We start from the raw sequence: 20,852 nt of genomic DNA, 5'->3' as shown, positions 1-20,852 counted from the left end.
GAGGGAAAGAGGATGTTCAGGAAGAGTTAAACTGCTAATGAACTTCAGGAGAAATAAAGAACAGTTTTTAATATATACATATATATTTATTTTTAAATTTAAATTAGAAACAAGGTTGCGTCAAATGTCAATTCCAGGTCCCTGTCCCATTGCCTCCCCTCCACCCACGACCTCTCACCAACCCCCCCCCAATATCCCCTCATTTCCCCAGGGAGGGTGAGGCCCTCCATGGGGGTGTCCATAGTCTGTCATTTCATCCAGAGCAGGGCCTAGACCCTCCCCTGAGAGTTCAGGGTGAGAGTGCATCTCTCATTATTGGATGGGAGTCTAAAGTCCATGTGTATATCCGGGATAAATATTGATCTACTACCCAAGGCTCAATAGATTACCTAGGCCTCCTCACTGACACCCACATTCAGGGGGTCTTGATCAGTCCCATGCTGGATTCCCAGCCATCAGTCTGGGATTCAAGAGCTAACCCTTGTCAGGTCAGCTGTTTCTGGGGGTTAAACCAGCCCAGTCTTAATCCCTTTGGTCATCAGTCCTCCCTCTCTGTCACTGGGTTCCTTGAGTTCAGCTCAGTGCTTAGCCGTGGGAGTCTGCCTCTGCTTCCATCAGCCACTGAATGAAGGTTCTGTTTCCCAGACCCTCTGGCCATAGGATTGTAGGCTGGCACTCCCCAGATCTAGGTCTAAAATCCATATATGAGAGAATAAATGCCATGTTTCTCTTTTTGTGACTGGGTTGCCTCGCTCAGGATGGTTTCTTCTAGTGCTGTCCATTTGCCTGCAAATTTCAGGATTCTGTTGTATTTTTTTTTTTCTGCTGGATAGTACTCCACTGTGTAAATGTACCACATTTTCTCTATCCACTCTTTGGTTGAGCGGCATCTAGGTTGCTTCCAAGTTCTGGCTATTACAAATAATGCTCCTATGAACATAGTGGAACAGATATCCTTGTTGTATGAATGAGCACCTTTTGGATATATGCCTAAGAGTGGAGTTGCTGGGTCTTGTGGTAGGTTTATTCCCATTTTTCTGAGGAATCTTCATACTGATTTCCAAAGTGGCTGAACCAGTTGGCACTCCCACCAGCAGTAGAGGAGTGTTCCCCTTTCACCACATCCTCTCCAGCATAAATTGTCATTGGTGTTTTTGATTTTAGTCATTCTGACAGGAGTGAGATGGTATCTCAGAGTTGTTTTGATTTGCATTTCCCAGATGACTAAGGATGTTGAGCACTTTCTCAAGTCTCTCTCAGCCATTTTAGACTCCTCTATTGAGAATTCTCTAGTTCTGTAGCCCACTTTTTAATTGGATTCTTTGGTGTTTTGGAGACTTGCTTCTTGAGTTCTTTGTAAATTTTGGAGATCGGCCCTCTGTCAGATGTGTGGTTAGTGAATATTTTTTCCCATTCTGTGGGGTGCCTTTTTGTGTTGCTGACTGTGTCCTTTGCCTTACAGAAGCTTCTCAGTCTGTTAAGAGAAGCTTTTTCTTTGCTAGCCGCTTTGGTTTATCCCCCGCCAGCCGCCTGGGCTCTGCCGCATTGTAGTCCCCAAATGAACACACAGGAGGCTATATTCATTATGAAGCTGTTGGCCTTGCTTGTCTCTTACTGGCTAGCTCTGCCTTAAGTAATTACCCCATAATTGTTAATCTAAGTATGTCTCTTACCGGAGAAGTTTCCGGGCTCCTACCTCATGGCGTTACATGTCGACTCTCTTGTGTTTCTCCTTCCCAGAATCCTCCTCGACTCCTAGTCCCTCCTATCTAGGTTTCCTATTGGATCAACAGTACTTTATTGACAAATGCACAGGACTTCCCCCAACATCTCAGTTTCAGAAGGTCCCATTTATTAATTGTTGATCTCAGTGTTTGTGCTACTGGTGTTATGTTCAGGAAGCTGTACCAATTCGTTCAAGAGTACCAACCACTTTTTCTTCTAAGAGGTTCAGTGTGGCTGGATTTATGTTGAGGTCTTTGATCCATTTGGACTTAAGTTTTGTGCATGGCAATAGACATTGATCTATCTGCAGTCTTCTAAATGCCAGCATCCAGTTATGCCAGCACCATTTGTTGAAGATGCTTTCTTTATTCCATTGTATATTTTTAGCTTCTTTGTCAAAAATCAGATGTTCATACCTGTGTGGGTTAATATTAGGGTTTTCAATTCGATTCCATTGGTCTACCTGTCTATTTTTGTGCCAATACCAAGCTTTTTTCAGGATTATAGCTCTATAATAGAGCTTGAAGTCGGGGATGGTGATGCCTCCGTACATTGCCTTGTTGAACAGGGTTGTTTTGGCTATCCTGGGTCTTTTGTTTTTCCATACAAAATTGATTATTGTTCTTTCAAGATCTGTGAAGAATTGTGCTGGTATTTTAATGGGGATTGCATTGAATCTGTAGATTGTTTTTGGCAGGATTGCCATTTTTACTACATTGATCCTACCTATCCAAGAGCATGGGAGATCTTTCCATTTTCTGAGGGCTTTAATTTCTTTAAAGATTCAAAGTTCTTGCGATACAGGTCTTTCACTTGTTTGGTTAGCGTTACCCCAAGGTATTTTATGTTGTGTGTGGCAATTGTGAAGGGTGATGTTTCTCTGATTTCTTTCTCAGCCCTCTTATTGTCTGAATATAGTAGGGCTACTGATTTTCTTGAGTTGATCTTGTATCCTGCCACTTTGCTGAAGGTGTTAATCAGCTGTAAGAGTTCCCTGGTAGAGTTCTTTGGGTCATTTATGTAAACTATCATATCATCTGCAAATAGGAAAAGTTTGACCTGTTCCTTTCCAATTTATATTCCTTTGATCTCCTTTTGTTATTGTATGGCTCTGGCTAGAACTTCAAGTACAATATTGAAAAGGTAAGGAGAGAGTGGACAGCCTTGTCTTGTTCCTGATTTTAGCGGAATTGCATTGAGTTTCTGTCCATTTAGTTTGATGTTGGCTGTTGGTTTACTGTATATAGCTTTTATTATATTTCAATATGTTCCTGTTATTCCAGATCTCTCCAAGACCTTTATCATGAAGGGGTGTTGGATTTTGTCAAAGGCTTTTTCAGCATCTAGTGAGAGGATCATGTGATTTAACAAAGAACATTTTTTTTCAAGACAGGGTTTCTCTGTATTGTTTTGGAGGCTGGCCTCCAAGTCACAGAGATCCGCCTGCCTCTGCCTCCCGAGTGCTGGGATTAAAGGCATGTGCCACCAACACCCGGCAACAAAGAACATTTTTAAAAAATGTATTTTACCAGCTCAGTTAGTGTAATACAATGTATATTTGCAATAAATACAATGATTAAAAAACATTTGTTTCAGTAAGTGGGACTAATTGGTTGAAATCACATTTGTGTTTAGCATATACAGCCAAATAGGTCAATACAACACAACCTGAGGTTTCCATGTACTGTTCCAGCTGGCCTAATTATGAAGGGTTTCTCTAGATTCTCGTTTCTTAAAATGCAGATATCTTATTCAAAACAGTACTAAATACTGTTTGGAGAGGGTAAGAACTAGCAAGTGGCCTAATCTTGTAAATTGTTTCTTTCCTTCCAGCCACCTAAGTCAGAGAATTTTCCCCTCTAACTGTGAGTTCAGTTGTTAAAGAGAGAAGTAGTTCTCTAAAAACAGGTTATAGTGGTCATCACAGTCAAAGGGGAAAGGTTATTTTCATCCTGTGATGAGATGCTGAGACACCCATAAAAACCTTTGTTTTGGGTTGATGGTTAGCCATCACCCGTATCCTGGACACTGGCCACCTTAGTTATCTCCTTTCCTGTCTCTGGAGCACTCTGGGCTATGAGGTCAGGAGAGGCTGGTCTTTAAATAAGTTCCTACTTTTTCCAAAGCCACCATGCTCCTGGCTCATTGCTCTCAGCCCAGGGCAGTGGAGACCTGTCTGCTTTGGCTCAGTGCCCCGCCTCCGGGTAGGTCTTTCTCAGTGTCATTTGTTTTTTCTGTCCCCTGTACATATAAAGTATCAGATGGGTTTGCATTGGATCCTTGACTCTGTTCACAGTAACACCATGCTCCTTAGGTAGACTCCTCGCAGTAGCTCATGTCATGGATATCACTGATTTTCCTGCAGAATGCTTGAATCTTTCCAAGGAAGGATGACCGCTTCCTAGATAGTGTGTAGTATGGAAGGACTGTTGTTATAACATAACTTTCAGGGATAAGAGCAATGTTTAGATATCAGATGGCTAATAAGTTTCTCTTCCTAAGAACTGTTTGCATGCTAAGGTGTTTTGGGTTTTTCACATTGATCTGAATCTGCATCCTCTAAATTATTCAAATCAGAACAAGATGTTATCAGTGTTTCAGTCAAGGGAAATTGGTAAGCAGTTAGTCCCAAAAAAATACCACTCAAGTTATGAGAGGTCAGCTGTGTCCCCATAGACTACTTTAAGGTCTTTTTTGTTTTTATTTATGTGTTCTTGTTTTTTTTTTAAGACAGGGTTTCTCTGTGTAGCCCTGGCCATCATGGAACTCACTTTGTAGACCATGCTGGTCTGAAACTCACAGAAATCCACCTCCCTTTGCCTCCCCAGCACTGGGATTAAGGTGTGTGCCACCACCACCCAGCGTGAGATTTATTTTTAGTGCATATTTTCATGTTGAATTATACATGAAGACTGTTATTTGTACTTTCCCAGATACTCATTTTGTTTCATTTGTAGTTTATAGATCAATTACATTAATACTGTGAGTTTGATTTGTTAAATAAGTTATGAGCTTTATTGAAATTATATACTATAATTATGTTTTGAAAGCCTCTCATGCCTGATTCTGTGTCCTGAGCTTTTTGTAACAGTGTGTCTGTTGCCTTCAGAGCACGAAGACTTTTTAACAGTTGCAGATTCACTGAAGAAAGAATTTGATAGTCCAGAAACTGCTGATCTGAAGTTTCGAATTGATGGGAAATATATTCATGTCCATAAAGCTGTTTTGAAAATCAGGTATTTTTGCATGAGTTAAGAGTCATCAGTAACTTTACTTTCTTTTTGCTATTTCCATTTGTTTATTACACCACAGACTAGACACTAAGAAGAAATTGCTATGGCAGTACAAAGAAGTATGATAACTTAGGATTTTTGGCAGATACCTGTATTATCAAAAGTATCTTTTGCTTGTGTTCATGCAGTTTGTTTTTTTCTGTTGTTTAATTTTCTGTAGTACTGAAAATTATACCCAGTGCTTGTGAATACTAGGCAAGTACCCCCAGTTCTTCGTTATTTTTCAAATTACAAATTGGGCTGGGAGTGTAGCTCCGTAGTAGAGCAGTTGTCTAGCATGAGCAATGCCCTGGGTTTGATTCCCTAACAGTAAAAACAAATGAATTAATAAATTCATTACAGCTCTAGTAGATGCTTATTTGAGAGTAAATATCAGTATATATCCTCTTCTACTGTTAAAGATGAAGTTTTCCCAAACAGAAAACTTTTATAATAAGGAATGTAAATTGCCAGCCAAAGAAAAGTTGTTTAGATAGAATAAGTGGCAGGAGTTCCTGAGTAAATGTGAGGTCACTGAGCATTAATTAGTAATGACCAAATGATTGTTTACTTAGATGCCTCTACAGAGTGCACACATGAACTCAAACCATTGAATTGGCCATTTATGTCTTCAGGAAGTTCAGTTAAAACCCATTTGTGGGTGGGGGTACAGCTCAGTTAGCAGAACGCTTGCCTGCCATGTGAGAAGCCACTGCAGAAAACTGCTGTTCCCCAGCATTTGTGGGTGAAAGCAGAAGAATAGTAAATTTTAAGAGAACTGAATAGCCATATGTCATTCATTACTTTGAGCAATAGCTATATGGACACAGTAATGGATGAAAAGATGATTACACGCGTTTTTTACCTATAACTCTGTGGGGTGTGCGTGTGCGTGTGCATATGCATGCGTGCATGTGTGTGTGCTTGCTTTTCTCATACAGATATTCTAATCTGTTACATCCATTCTGTATTGCTTAGAAATATTTTAACCCCTCATAGTAACTATCACTGAACCCATTTTTAAAAGAACTCCAAGTAAATGTTGTGTATTTCTGTACCATATTCCACTCTATGACTAAGCTACATCCCCAGCCCTCATTGTGTTGTTTAAATTGCATTTCTGTATACATAAAACCAAAAACAAGTCATCCAAACACTTGATTAGAATGGGTACTGATGGAGACAGTGCTGCTGAAGTACTGGTTACTTCTGGTCCCTCTATCTAATTGATACTGTTAAATGGTGATATGGAGATGAGAGAGATTTTAGCAACATTGCACATAAAAGTCCTTGCATAGCAAATACTTTGGGTGCTAACAGTGAATGATCCCAGCTTGTGCAGCGCAGATGGTAAAGGATACTTTTAAATCTGTTATTTGCTTTCAGCCCTTTTGTTGGTACGGTTTGCTTTTGTTGTAGGTGTGAGCACTTCCGATCCATGTTCCAGTCCTACTGGAATGAGGACATGAAGGAGGTGATAGAGATAGACCAGTTTTCTTACCCCGTGTACCGTGCCTTTCTCCAGTACCTCTACACAGACACAGTGGATCTGCCACCCGAGGATGCCATAGGTACTGCACGGGGTACTGCTGGTCAGGCCATATGCCCGTGATTCTGTCCTATTCTTAGAGCACTGGTATACAGTAATTTAGAGGTGGATTAACTTTTGTACACTTAAAGATAGTGTTTAAAGTAAACATCTCTAAACAGCTACTATTGTTTAAAATTATGGACATACTGTATAACTTTAAACTTATTTAAAATTTATAAATGAAATTGTAGGTTTCTAATGCATTTAAAACTTTTAGAAACAAAATAAGGAAGAGAATCCCTTTTTACTCTTTGTATTATGGGAGAAATTGTATAAAGTAATTATAGGACAGGTAACATTTTTGGAGGCATGAGAAATGGACTAAAAATATTTACTCAGTTTCAGAGTAGTGCTTGCTCAGGAACTGCTCACCTGAAATGAAAGTGGCATGTTATCATCTGTCGTGGGTGCTGTGAGCTGGTGTGACCCTAGTGCTCCTGCTTTTTAGGTCTTTTGGACTTGGCGACATCGTACTGTGAAAACAGACTGAAGAGGCTTTGTCAGCACATCATCAAGCGAGGAATTACCGTGGAGAACGCTTTCTCATTATTCTCTGCTGCAGTCAGATATGATGCAGAGGTAACATAGAAGTGCCCCAGCTCCCTCCCTGCCAGCCCGCTTCCCTCTCTCCTGTGACACAAGGAGCATGGCTCCCCTCACCTCTCTGTAGTGACTCGTGACAAGGCCTCAGTGGTATCGGCCTTGCTTCTTTCATCTCTGTTCACTGTTTCAGGATCAGTTATGTTTCTGCTTCTGCTGTTAACTAATTGGCTGACGGCCGCAGTGGGAGTGTCAAGTGCGGGACTCACTGCACTGGCCGGCAGCACGCTTTAGTTCTGTCTGCTGATGTCAGTGCGTCTGTTCTCAAGACCGCTTTGCTGCGTCCACCCCGTCAGAAGCCCAGATGCTGTTTGCTTTCCATCTGTGAGGGTCTGCAGCTCTGTCCTTGTCCTGCAGCTCGGTTAGGGTTGTGTAAAGAACTTAATTGTGTTCTGCCTCTTTTTTAAAAAAGTTTTTAGTGCGTGTGTGTGTGTCTGTGTGTGTACACATGTGCATGTCTGTAGACTAGAGAGCCTGTACTCTTCTTCCATCTTTGCATGGCCTCCAAGGATCAGAGTCAGTTGTTAGCCTTATGCAGAAAGTGTCTTTACCCACTGAGCCATCTCAGCAGTCCCCATTCTGTTTACATGGAGTTGAATGTCAAATCTGGGTTTCTCAGACTTCTAGAATCTGATGAGTGGTGTTCTGTAGTGTGCAAGGCATTAAACTTTCCTGAGTTGAGCTGAGTCACAGACTACAGACGTCTCATGAGAGAAGCTGCACCTGATTCTCCACGTGTGCAGCGCCTAGCACAAGCACTGGGGCGTGGCAGATGCTCTTGAATTGTGAAGACAGTGCACAGAACTGTGCAGTAGACACTGCTAATGCACTCGTAGCTGTACAAATTCATAAAAAAATAACAGGCTCGAAATGGAGCCTGTCTTTCAGAGGTGTTTTCTCATTTGACATGCAGAGTCTCTGGTAGCTGGAAATTTATTAAAGATACACCTTGTGGCTTTTGAGGTGTAACAGGATAAACTTCCTATCTGTGACACTTAGGGACTGAGTTGACCATTATGTCTTTTATTTTCAAAACCTATCCTATTTTTGCTTGAGGTTCTTTTATGATAATAAATATTTCACAAGGTCAATAGTAGCTGACTTTGGAGCCTGACAACAAATGGAAACATGGTCAGAGTCGATTGTATCTAATGGAAAATGGAATGTGGTTTGCTTTCCTCCCCTTCCCGTCACACCAGTCTGTAGCAGAGTTCTAATAGGTCTTAAGAACAAAAGCCCAAAGTCAGATATAGGGGAAAATGCTGAGAGGTCAGAGGGACAAAGGAGCAAGCCACAGCCACACCTGACTTCACTAACTTCCCAACCAAAAAGAGCCTGAGCTCCTGTCTCCTCCCACCTCCTCTCTCCAGCCAGCCATATCACTTCCTGTCTGTCTGTACATACTTCTAGAACTCTATGGTTAGCTGTTGGCTAGTTCCACCCGCTGATCTTCAGGCAAGCTTTATTTGTTAGAGTATAAACAAGATATCACCACACCTGTCTGTTACAAATGCTGTCTCTTTAGACTTCATTTCCACATAAGAATATAATTTTAAATTGGGCTGATGCTGTTTCTCTCCATTGAGGATTGACTCTAGACTCTTTTGTGCCTCTCCACACTTCTCTGCTCTGTGCTCAGGCCTGTTGATTTTAACAGCCAAGATAGCCTGACAAGAGGCTAGCGCGTAGGTCCTCTTACTGGAAACTCATTCCCCACTTTCACCTAAAATCTACCTTTAAAAGTTTACAGGAAAAGACCAGGCACACACCTTTAACCCGAGAATTTAAGAAGCAGAGACAGGAGGATCTCTGGGAGTTTGAGGCAGCTGCTCTGCATAGTGAGTAAGGCTAAGAAAAGACAAAAGGTTTTACTGGAAGAACTCAATGCCACTCAGATCGCAGCAGCCCATGCATGTCCTTTGTTCATTTTCACTTTAATCTCAGCTCTTGGACGCAGAGGCAGGTGGATCTTTGAGTTTGAGGCCAACCTGGTCTGCAGAATGAGTTCTAGGACAGACTCCAAACTACAAAGAAACCCTGTCTCAACACCCCCCCCCCCCCAGAGAGAGAGAGAGAGAGAGATACCCCCCCAAAAAAGAATTGTTTCTTAGCCAGGCATGGTGGCACATGCCATTAATCCCAGCACTTGGGAGTGGCAGAGGCAGGCAGATCTCTGTGAGTTCAAGACTAGCCTGGTCTACAGAGCAAGCTCTAGGACAGCCAGGGCTACACAGAGAAACCCTGTTTCAAAACAAGAGAGAACTGTTTAGAGAGACTACAAATGAATGTGATTATATGGAGCTTATCACCACATGGGCAAAGCCAGCACACAAAAACATGCTGAATTGAATAATTAAACCTGTTTGAAACACCAAAAATATATATTAATTGAATGAATAAACATGTTTGAAGCACTTCACTACAAAGGGGCACTTTTGTCTTTCAAGATAACAAACAAACCTTAAGTTCCACAAACATGACACATTCAATGTGGAAATAGAGTGAAATCATTATGATATACTTCTTAGATTTTGATACTGAGCTATATGATCAGTAAGTATGCTTATACATTTTATTTCTTTAGTACCTTTGAATGCTATAATTGGCCATAGTGTTCAAATCAAACCTATTACATACCTCAGTTGGTAGGAAGTAACTGACATTGTTAACCGACTGTAAAAACAAATTTTAGAAGCCTAGCTTTAGGGTAGCAGATGCCATTCGGTTGGGTCATGGCTGGTGCTCATGGCTTTGTAACAGTGACCGACTCGTCCGTGTGCCCTTTGAAGGAAACTTTTGAAGTTAATGTACAGAAAAAGAACAGGCATAGTAGTTGAACTTGCAGAAGCAGGGTCATGGTGCAAGTGTTAGGAAGGCACACTGTTTCACAGTGGACCGGGAGGAGCCGCAGTCCTCCAGCACAGGGTGCTGACTTGGGAGCAGTTGCTAAGTGCTGCGGAAGTCCGTGTGTTTAAACCCTGGGGCAAACATATCTGAGTGGCCTTCTGAAAAAGGGACAGTGTTTACTTACCACTGTGGAAGTCTTGGACTGCAAGAATGCCACTAATTGCTGTTTTAGTGCTGTAAACCAGAATGTTAGGGCTCCAGCCTAGTACTTAAGAAAATGGTAGAGAGAAAAGCAACTTGGTTTTCAGATGGTGTCATTATGGACTGTGAGCATGGGAGATGGCTCAGCGGGTAAGGTGCCTGCCACCAGCCCCAGCAGGGATCCAGCTCGGTTAGAGCCACACGTGTGGAAGGGGAGAACCAACCCCTGAATCTGGTCTCTGTGACTGTGCCTCCTCCAAGTTATTTTTTTTTTATTTTGGAATATTTTTCAAAATAGTCATTTAAAAATTAACAAACTACAGTTTGTTGAATCTGCCCTAGAGCCACTTTATAATTTCTCCATAGATTTATACATTTTAGTTTCTATTCCAAAGAAGACCTCTCAATTTTACATCCTCTCCTCCCTGTCCATGAAGCTTAACATTCCTTATTTTTATTATGGGAACTTTTTCATCTGCTGATGAAATGCCCCTTCATCTTCGTTGATTTTATTCTGGAAGTCTTTTTCAATCTACTGGTAAGATGGTACCTTTTTGGAATTTTTTATATTTGAAGTTTAGCAGTTCTTGATGGCTGTTTTCTAGCAATGCAAAGGTTGTGGTTTGCATTTATGTTCAGTTCATTCAGGAGCTGGCCACTTCCAAATGAGCATGTCCTATGCATTCTTAGAAGGTGAGAGTCAGACTCTTGTCATCAGAGGCAGACTGACTTATGCATCCAGAATTGATGAGATGGCTCAGTGGCTTAGGGTGCCAAGCCTGACAACATTGGTTCAATCCCCAGGACTCACATGGTAGAAAAGGGGAGCCAGCTCCTGCAAATTGTTCTCTAACTTCTGCTTGCTTACATGATTTGCCTGTGCTACCTTCCACCCCAAATAAAGAAATTCAAATGTAGATGAGAAAGAAACATGGATCTAGCCGGGTATGGTGGTACCTACCTGTAAGCCCCTAACTTGAGGATGAGGCAGGAGAATTCTGAGTTTTTATTGGGGTCAGACATAGTGAGAACTTGTCTTTAAAATTATTTATAGACCACACAAAAACAAACAAAAACCTGGATCCAGAGATGTGCTAACATTGTAAATGTCCTTTGAGTTGTCTGAGAAATAAAACTTGGGCAGCAGCTGAGACAAATTATCTGTGGTTTCTTTCTTGGTGGTTATTCATCTAGGTGCATTTTCTTGGAGTGGGAAGTTTTTCGCTCTTGGGACAGGAATCCTATAGTAAAGAAATAGAGATGTTCATAGGAGTCTGCCTGAGTACAGAAAGGGGCATTCTGTTGCCCTACCCTGAACTGTCTAGAAGTCTCACCTCAGGGCAGCTACACAGATAAAGTCAAGACCCTTCGCTTTAAATGTAGCATTCCTCACAACTTCTCAGCTGGCCCAATACCCTCCCCCCCCCCACCCAAAAAAAATCAAGCCACTTTGGTTTAAAAAAACTTTTTTTCTTTTAAGTTGTTTAATACATTAGAGTACTCTTCATATACGTACCAATTTGTGTGTGATAAGTGTATGCTTGCATTTCTGACTTGGCAGACTTACTGGGGGGTTTGCTGGGATGAGTAGATGTTTTAGCATAGACACCATTTCTGTATGATGCTTTATTGCTTAATGTTGGCAGTTGGTGACTTTCATTCATCTGCCTGACAATGCTAATCTGTGTTAAAGGCACTTGTCTGGGGTTGACTGGAGACTTTTAATAACATGCTGGAAGACATAATATATTATTGGGAACTTTAAAAATGAATTCATTTTTATTAGACCATGAAAGTAAAGTTTTGGAAGATAATCTTTTTTAAATATCATTTTGCTTTCTTAAATGTAACGAAATATGTACAGACTAAAGTGGCATTGGGATTTGTACAGTGTCTTGAGATATTTGCACTGTGTGACAGCCATGGAAGGCTTCTGATGATTGTGTGTGTGTCACACTTGGGTTAAGGAAACCATGTTTTTACTCTTGCGAGTACATGGCAGGTTTTCTGATGACATGTAGTCCTCTTGCTTGCCTGGTTTGAGCTATCTGATTTCAGGAATCTCTTTTGGGAAGGGTAAGAGAGTTGGGATGAGGGGATTTGAAGAGAAACAGTTCTTGGTTAATAAACAAAGGCCTCTTCCTGTTCTTATTTTTGTTGTGTATGTCCAGGATTTAGAAGAATTCTGCTTTAAGTTTTGCATCAATCATTTGACAGAAGTTACACAGACTACGGCATTTTGGCAAATGGATGGTCCCCTGCTAAAGGAGTTCATTGCTAAAGCCAGTAAATGTGGAGCCTTTAAGAACTGAAGCCTGAGGCTGCTGGGCTGGGTGTGAGTGCTCTGGGGCACTGTGGGTGATGTGATTCTGCAGGTAAAACCCCACCAGGTTGCTCTTGTCACATCAGAGACAGTGCTCTGTAGGAATATCTGAAGGATGCTTGCTTTTCATGAGCCCGTTTTACACAACTCTTGTTTCTAGATATGTATATTTTACATGTGATTTTCTTACATGTGGCTGATTGCCATGAAAGGATGAAAGTTTAGTTGCTTTTGAATTTTTAGTTTTCATGAGAGACTCTTTTGAACTTGGATTAAGGAAGTCAGTGAGATGTCCCTGGGTCTTTGGCAACAAGCCTGTTCACACTGCCCGTGAAGGAGAAGCCCAGTCCAGTGCCCCTGAGTGCTATTCACTGTCACCACCTTCCTGTGGGAGCACCAGCACCGTGGGAGGCTCGTAAAAAATACTGTTGAATTTGCATTAAACCCACTTAAACAGCCAAGAAATGTTTAGATTTGCCAAGAGTCTCTTAAGATGTGGGCATCTAGGTGCTGGAAAGATGGCTCAGCAGGTAAAGGCTCTTATCACTAAGCCTGAAGACTGAAGTTCAGTCCCCAGGAGAAAGAGAGCAGACTTTACAGATTGTCCTCTGACCACTCTATATGCACTGTGACCACACACATGCACACAATAAAGAAGTAATTTGAAAAACAAAAGATGTAACTACCTGAAGAGTAATGACTAGAACTACCTATGAGATGCTTAGGAGAAAAGAAGCAGTTGCTTTGATAAAGGAGAGTGACCTAGAAGCTACAGTCTCCACTAATTCAGGACTTAGCCTGAACATTCCCAGCAATGTTTCATTAGGGTTGCATTTGAGACTGCATTGCACACTACCCCCCAACCCCACCCTGTTAATACAGTGGCAGATACTCTACAAATGTGTTCCTTTGTGACTTGATGTGATTTTAAAACCACCCTTCTTACAGGATTCAATAGGGTCACTTTTTGGGTGGGGAAGTCTAGGCCATATTCCATCACAAATTCATTTGAAGCTTCACCTTCTGGTTCTGGGTTTTTCGTTCTTTAATTGTGTTAGGAATACTTTTTGGCTTGCTTTAGTCTTGTAATGGGGTTCCCCAAGTCACAGTTTTCCCTAAGAAGGCCATTTTCAAAGATTGTCTGTCTTTAGGTCTGACTGAATGTTAGTGGGATGCAGGAGTGTTGGTAGATCTGACTGCATGTTACCGGGATGCAGGAGTGTTGGTGTTGCAGCTTTACCCATTGAGCTTGCTTCCTCGGGGAGCCATTGTCTGCTCTCTCCTCCCTGGACTCCTTTACATTTGTGTGTGTTCTGTCTCCCGCTTAAACAGGACCTTCTGGACTTAGCCTGAGTACAGAGCCATGTTAAGAAGGAGGGAGTGCTGCAGGCTCTGTTGGAGCAGTGCTTTAAAATGTGTTATCAGGGTAGAGTGGTGAGCAGGGCACCAAAGATAGGAGTTCTTGACAGGAGAGATAAATACAAACCCAGAGTTTAACCCCTCTTCTTGTTTCCTGCTGTAGTAGTAAGTTAGAATTGACTCTTCTGTGACAGTTTTTCCTCCTAGGACATGAGTGCACATTAATTTGATGTGCTGTAATAGGCCGTCTGTATGACCGCTGTCCTGTAGACGTAGGGTGTCAAGGTGGTAACTTCAGTACGTTTACTATTGCTCTTACTTGAAAACCCTCTCCACAGAAAAGCACAACTCACAGCTGTAAACCCATAACCCTAGATGCTCACCTGACAAAACTCACTGAGTTCTGATACAACTGAAGACACACTTCTCAGCTCCCCAGGGAGCTTGAGTGGCTGTGTATGATAGTAAAAGAACAAATCCTTTCAAAAGTGTTTGAGTATTTTTTTTAATACAGCCTTTTTATTTTTCTATTTGGTTTTGTTTTTAATCATAGGAAACAAAAACTATTCTTGAAATTAATGTTTTCTTCTGATGTAATAATGGAAGCCAGAGAAGTCACATTTCTTAAAATAGCCTAAACTGTATCCTTGAACTTACTGGAACAATGTTTGATACTTGAGTATTTAGGATGCATTTATGTTATTTCTTGAATGACATTAATAAACAATCTCTTAAGTCAGGCATGTACAGTTGTGGTTGTTTTCTCCTTTAGAATATAGTAATATACAGCCTGGAAAAGGGAGAGGAGCTTGTTATTTTGGTACAACATGGATTAATTTGTGGACTTAAGTGAAAAAAATGTCAGCCACAAAAAGACAAGCAATATGCCGTCCACTTTCTAGATACAGAAAGAGGGTGGCTGTCAGGGGCTGGGAGAGGTTAGGGCTGTTAAGTGGGCACATTCTGTTTTTCATGAAGAAGAGGGTTTTGAATGAATGATGCATTTTTACTATAGTTGATGTTACTGAACTAATATTCTTTTTTTCTCGCATACATTATTTGAGTCTCACACAGCTGTATGAATTAAGCACAGATTTTTACAGTTAGCAAAGCTTCATAGACAAGGTGATATTCTTAAAAGGGTTGAAATGGTAAATTTTGTTGCATCTGTCACAATTTTAAAAATTACCAACATTAGAATAATAAGATACCACTGTATGCTACAAACCACAAGGTCACCCAGTAATTATACAGCCATCATTTCATGAGATGACCCACCAGAACCATGGGCTCTGCATGGAGGAATTCAAACCAATGCGAAGGACATATTTGGCGTTATAGTCTTGTGAATAAAAGTGACTGTCTCTTGCTGTAGATCCTTCTAGTAGCTCATTCCTGTCTGTAATTGCTTCTGTAATTCCCAAAGTTCAGTGCTATATGATCATTTACTGGGAACAATATCTCCCATGCATTTGGAGTTTACTGATTACACTCCCTAGCTATGTGTAAAAACTGTTCTCCATTACCATGTCTTAGTTTACTGATTACATTCCTTAGCTTAGTAGGACCTGTTTCCCACTACCAGGTCCTTGTTCCCCCCCTTGTATGTAATTGGAGAGATCTGCCTTCAGGCAGTTATCCTTAATGACAGGCATTTGGTCAATGTTCAGGGCCCAGGCAACAGCATCCCATCTAAGACATTCCCAGATATCCAACGACATAGAATTGCTACATGCCTAAAACTGATGATTCATAACCACTTAGACAGATAAGAAAATAAACATGCCCTGGTTTTACTTCACTGGCAGATAGAAAAGTGATAACCTAAACTAGCCCAGCTCTAAAAGATTCTCAAACTTCATGCATTTGCCTTCATCCCAGTTTACTAACCCAAGATCTTAGCTCAGGGATTTACTGTTTCGTTTCCCCTAAGAAGATAAAGACAGAGGTAATCAGGCAATTTGCTCACCCTCAGGAAAAAATAAACTTTCTTGTAGACAGACCTGTGCCACTACAGAGCACTGGAAGGCACCAGGTTCTCTTTCTTGTGCAAATTAAACTTAGATCCTCTCCTTGACTTATAGCCCTATGCAAGTAATGCTAAAAGTTTCTTAGCTGGAAACCATAGTGAAAGTGCCACAGCAGACCAAAAGCTGCCTCTCTGTTGTTTACATAGATTGCCTGGTTACCCGATACCCTATTAATGCTGGGAGAAAAGCTGCCCATGAGTAAAAAGACAGACAATCTTTGCCTTACACATGATTTTACTAAATATAAACATTTTAACTCTTTATCTAAACTACTTTAAAGTGTATCTTAGCGCACTAGTCTCCCTTTGTAGAATTCCTTGATGATTTAATCTCTCTTAACTAACCTTCTCCCTTAAGGAGTTAACAGAACATTCACAAAGCCACTCCCACCTTTGAGCTGACAGCTATCATTTGCCTATGTGTATGCAAATTCTTATCTGTCTTTTATGGTGCAAAAGAACTCCAGTCCTGGACCCTGCTAGGAGGCTGGGAAACTGCTGATAGTAAAGGTATATAAACTGGAAACATTGGTTCCTGAGATATAGAAGAATAAAGAAACATACAGAGAAGCAATCGCGTGTGAGTTCCTTTTTTCCCTTAGACTCTCTTAATTGTTTTTCCCTCACCTGCTGTAGAGTCTTGATTGGACCCTATAAGGAATCCCAAAAGAGGGCTAGTACCCCCCCAAAATCCTAAAAACTATGAATGTGTCAACTGCTTCTCAACTACCCCCAACCCAAAGGTTTTATTTCTGTTAAAAGAGTATAGTTGAATTATCAGAGTGGGAAATGCATTTGAATTGGGAGTATGTAAAAATGAAAAGTAGCAGCCACTGCCCTTGTGATACATAATGATTATTAGGGAAAAGTGGAGGTTAGGCTAACAACTAGTGATATAATGGGATATTTGTAAACTTTTTTATCGTTAATTTTGTATGGGGGGGTCACAGACAGTACATATTATGGCACTCTTGTGAAGGTCAGAGGGCAACTTGTAGAAGTCAGTTCTGCTGTGTGGGTTCCTGGCATTAAACTCAGGTCATCAAGCTTGGTGACAAGTGCTCAGCCATCTCACCAACTTTTTTTTAGATAATGGAATCAAATGAAGTTGACCTAACAAACAGTTGTTCTGAAGATGGTTGTGTAGAATAGGGAAAATCATAAATTGTTGTTTTTTAGTTCATCTATAACACAATAGGATAACCAAGGGTGTTGATGAGCCTTCCCCTAGGTCTACAAAATGCAGCATTGAATAAGGGAATGTGTGTGCAGGATCCCTAATTGTAGTGACCAGTCCCCCATTTTAGCAGCCATGACAGGCTAACATGACCTTGTCGCTCCTGTCCTGGTCACTAGGAGGTCAGATGCCTCCTCGTAGCAAGGAACCAATCAGAAGTTAGCTGGCAGGGCTGTGCTTTATGGCTCTGGGCGTGTTTTACAGAGAGTGCACAATAGTGACACACAGAGCATAGCAACCGCCCTGGGAGGGCCTATGGGCCATAACAACCAGTTGACCAATAACACAGGGCGGAAGTGCACCAATCCTGAGACTGTTTCATACCCCTAGACACTCCCCTTATGCTGCCCTTTAAGGTCCCTGCCTCAAGGTTGCTTGGGATCTTTCTCCAGCCATCTGCTATGGTGGCGGGGTGAAGGGCCCAAGCTAATGGGTTTAGCTTGTTAAATAACTTCAATAAAAGACTCTTTGCTTTTGCATTGAAATGGGCCTTTTGGTGATTTTTTGGGGGGTTCAGAATTTGGGCACAACATTAATGTTTACTTCCCATGATGCCATCTACTGTAACCTGGGGTTCCATACATTCTCTTATATAGAAATGATGAGTGTGATTATTTGCTTCATTTTTCAGTAACAACAGACTTATTTGGTCAGTTTGCCAAATATGCACCAATGTTATGAACCCAAGCAAGCGGTGCTCCCTTTTGCCATGTAATTTACTGTGACTGACAACGCTGAATGTAAGGGAGGAGAGGAAACTTTAACATAGAAGTGTCCCGCTGATTCTGATGGGTGGTCAGATTGCAGTCATGTCAGTTTACCCTTCATGAAGTGACATTGGTAACCACAGTAGTGCTCCAGGAATGATTCCTTAACAAGTATGTTTGAGCACCCATTCCAAACTCGACACCATGCTAGAGACACAGCTCCATCTGGTTCTGATAGGCAGCATTGTTGTGGAGGTCACAGTAGAAATTAGAAATGTGACTGTAAAGGAGTCAAGGGTCAAGAGTGATGTGGGCATGCAGATCTGAACTGCATATTGTTAGCTGGAAAAAGAAGTCTTCGTTCTTGATGTTCTTATTCAAAGAGCCAAGTTTCAAATGTTGGTGTTTGTCTTGCAGATGACACATACCCTTTTAATAATAACTGTGGCCAAAAAGACACTTCTGAAGAGACTGATGGAGACCCATATAAAATGGATAAAACAGAGCAGAGCATTCTACATTGTTACAGCTGAGGACTGTTGTAAACTGTATTAAATAAACTGTCCACTCTCTACAGTGTATTTTACAAACTTTTATTGAAAATGCTAAGTCTTGGAAATGTGGTAGTGAGCAGAAACCCAGGTTAACAGTAAGTAAGCCACGGGAATGAGTTTCTGCCCTAGTCTAATGGGGTTATTAGTACTGAGAGGAGGCTATTGTGAGACCTACTGGAGGGGCAGCAGAGGCAAGAGAAAGTTCTAAGATTTCACAGCGGGATGTGCAAAGGCGCTGGTATTGACTGGGGTGGGAAGGGGAGGCACCAACCAATAGAAAGATTTCCTCGCCCCTCAGAGAACGGATGTGAAGATCTGTTCTCAGCTCATCCAGTTGACCTGAGAGCAGTCTTTATGGACAAGGACAAGTAGGACAAGAGAGGAGACAAACCCCCAGTCAGGTATAAAATAGCAATCAGCAGAAGCAGGTCAGGGAGGGGTGGGGACCCATGTGTCTGTCATAGGCTGTCTTCTGAGCCTGCTTGCATATCAGCAGACTCCTGGCGTTTGAACTGGTGGTTCCTACGAAGATGGTGGGGATCTTGAAGAAGAACTTGAGTGGTTCAGGACTCCATTTTCTTGAAAGGAGCACAGGGTTTGTTCTAAGTTACCAAGTGCCTTAAGCTGCTGTGTCAGCTGCCTCTGCCTTTCTTCCTGCTCACAAGCTTTACTCTGTATTACTTTAAAAAAAAATAGAGTGACTTTAGTACATGCAGTAATTTGATTAGAAAGTATGTACTGTCTGTAGTCTGGATTAGTTCAAATATAAAACATAGTAGTTATGCCCCTAATGAACAGAAATGGTCCTCCTAGGCCTTTGCTTCCTCTTCGGCCTCAGGATGAAACCCTAGCATTTATCACATGAGTCTGCATTTCTTTATAGTGGAACAGGGTACAAGAATCCATTCATGAGCACATCTCTGCTCTAAAGACATTTGTTACATCACAGCTTTGGGTATGATTTGGGAAGGGAGAAGCTCTCATTGCAGAAACCTAACCATGCTGTTTTAGTTAAGAATTAAAGTTAAAAGTTTAATTGAAGTTTTAAATTCATAGTTGTCGGTATGACTGCGTAACTGCACTTGGCTTGAAATACTGGGCTGAATTCAGCCAGACCAAAATGGCACTGTGTCAGGGATTAGCCTTTCCCACAGGTTCTCGGGCAGTCCCGGTTAGGGTCTTGAGGTACCCCACATACACTGTGACATGTTCCAGACACATAACTTTCATACTATATGACAATGTAAGTATAGGAAATACAGTGTTTTGAAGGCTGTTTTTTTAGGCTATTCTTATGAACAGACACTCTCAAGCAGCTTTTAAAGTAATTTTTCTGCTGACTAAAAATGAATATTTCAGAGTTCAAATAGGAATGAGTAACAGGCAACCAAGCTGAGAGGCTGTGCATATTGGGGTGACACAGGCAGACTTTTCTCCACAGGGAAAACCTGCTGTCCTATCGTTAGTTACGAACACGGTAGGGCAGAGTGTTATGCAGTAATGGGGGAGCTCTTCATACCAGTCCTGTGTGAATCTGGCCCTCACCCATGTCCATGGATGCAGTGCATACAGGTATTTAGTACTGAAGAGGGCCATAATGAATGCATGCTTCTTATGTTTTTCAGACAGGGTTTCACTGTGTGGTCAGGCTGGCAAGCCTGCCTCACCCTTTCTACTGCTAGGATTACAGGTGTGCACCACAATACACAGCTAACTGCATCACCTAAAAAAAAAGACAAAACTTTTCTTGGCTATTCTTGTTTCTTTCTTTCTTTTTTTTTCCTGATGAAGTTTAGAATGACAATACTCACTCCATCAGAAGATGAGCTGTGAAGATAAACCTTAGGAAAAGAAACATTTCTTCAAGTAAGAGGGAAGCAAGCAGCAGGATGGGCCACTGTTGCGTCCATCTTGCTGCCTGGGGGCAGAGAGGCTGCAGGAAGCCTCCTGAACCTGTCTATACATGGATCAAAATACTGTACAGTTTTGGAATCAAAAACTTTTATTGTTTCTCCCTTGTAGTCAGTTTTTCTGGTGTCTATCTGGAAAGCACAGAACTGTAATCCATCCACGTACAAATCACTGCTGTTTCTAGGGTGTGATCTGTCTGTCTGTCTGTCTGTCTGTCTGCCATCTATGTCTGTGTATGTGTGCAACTGCAGTTTTATGCATGTATTCTCTGTATGTCATGCTGCTTTTGTAATAGGATTTTTTTCATTTGATAAAAACTGTCTTTTAGAAGTATGGCTATTGTTTTGTCACCTGTCATGTTGATCTGAATCATAAATGTCTCTTTATAAATCACCTACCTTCTTGGAATTTTATTAATGTGTCTTCAAACAATTCACAGTCAAACAGTAAAGTATCAATGTCTTCATAGTCTAGAAGAAGAAACAACTTCCTGTGT

The 20,852-nt window shown here is 41.4% G+C and overlaps 2 protein-coding genes across 8 annotated transcripts in view; one reads left to right on the top strand and one right to left on the bottom strand.

The window, feature by feature from the left end:
• Rcbtb1 (RCC1 and BTB domain containing protein 1) overlaps positions 1 to 20,852 on the top strand; it is a 68,533-nt gene that overhangs the window by 28,730 nt on the left and 18,951 nt on the right. For 4 of the 7 annotated variants that reach the window (XM_040740535.1, XM_040740532.1, XM_040740533.1 and 1 more), the window contains exons 10-12: positions 4,835 to 4,961; positions 6,417 to 6,568; positions 7,037 to 7,167. In XM_040740535.1, the coding sequence (XP_040596469.1) occupies positions 4,835 to 4,961; positions 6,417 to 6,568; positions 7,037 to 7,167 (410 nt within the window). Of the gene's footprint in view, positions 1 to 4,834; positions 4,962 to 6,416; positions 6,569 to 7,036; positions 7,168 to 12,407; positions 14,662 to 18,308; positions 18,466 to 20,852 lie in introns of those variants that run through there. The other 3 variants (XM_040740536.1, XM_040740537.1, XM_005075298.4) reach the window with 3 other exon arrangements.
• LOC101838408 (histone-lysine N-methyltransferase SETDB2) overlaps positions 18,469 to 20,852 on the bottom strand; it is a 60,418-nt gene continuing 58,034 nt past the window's right edge. Inside the window, 3 exon segments of the mRNA XM_040740545.1 lie at positions 18,469 to 18,975; positions 18,977 to 19,125; positions 20,755 to 20,826. Coding sequence (XP_040596479.1) covers positions 18,904 to 18,975; positions 18,977 to 19,125; positions 20,755 to 20,826 — 293 coding nt within the window. The 3' untranslated portion in view covers positions 18,469 to 18,903.

The sequence above is a fragment of the Mesocricetus auratus genome, unplaced genomic scaffold (genome assembly GCF_017639785.1).
Source record: "Mesocricetus auratus isolate SY011 unplaced genomic scaffold, BCM_Maur_2.0 Super-Scaffold_100707, whole genome shotgun sequence".
Classification (NCBI taxonomy): domain Eukaryota; kingdom Metazoa; phylum Chordata; class Mammalia; order Rodentia; family Cricetidae; genus Mesocricetus; species Mesocricetus auratus.
This window is presented reverse-complemented; position numbering and strand designations above follow the sequence as displayed.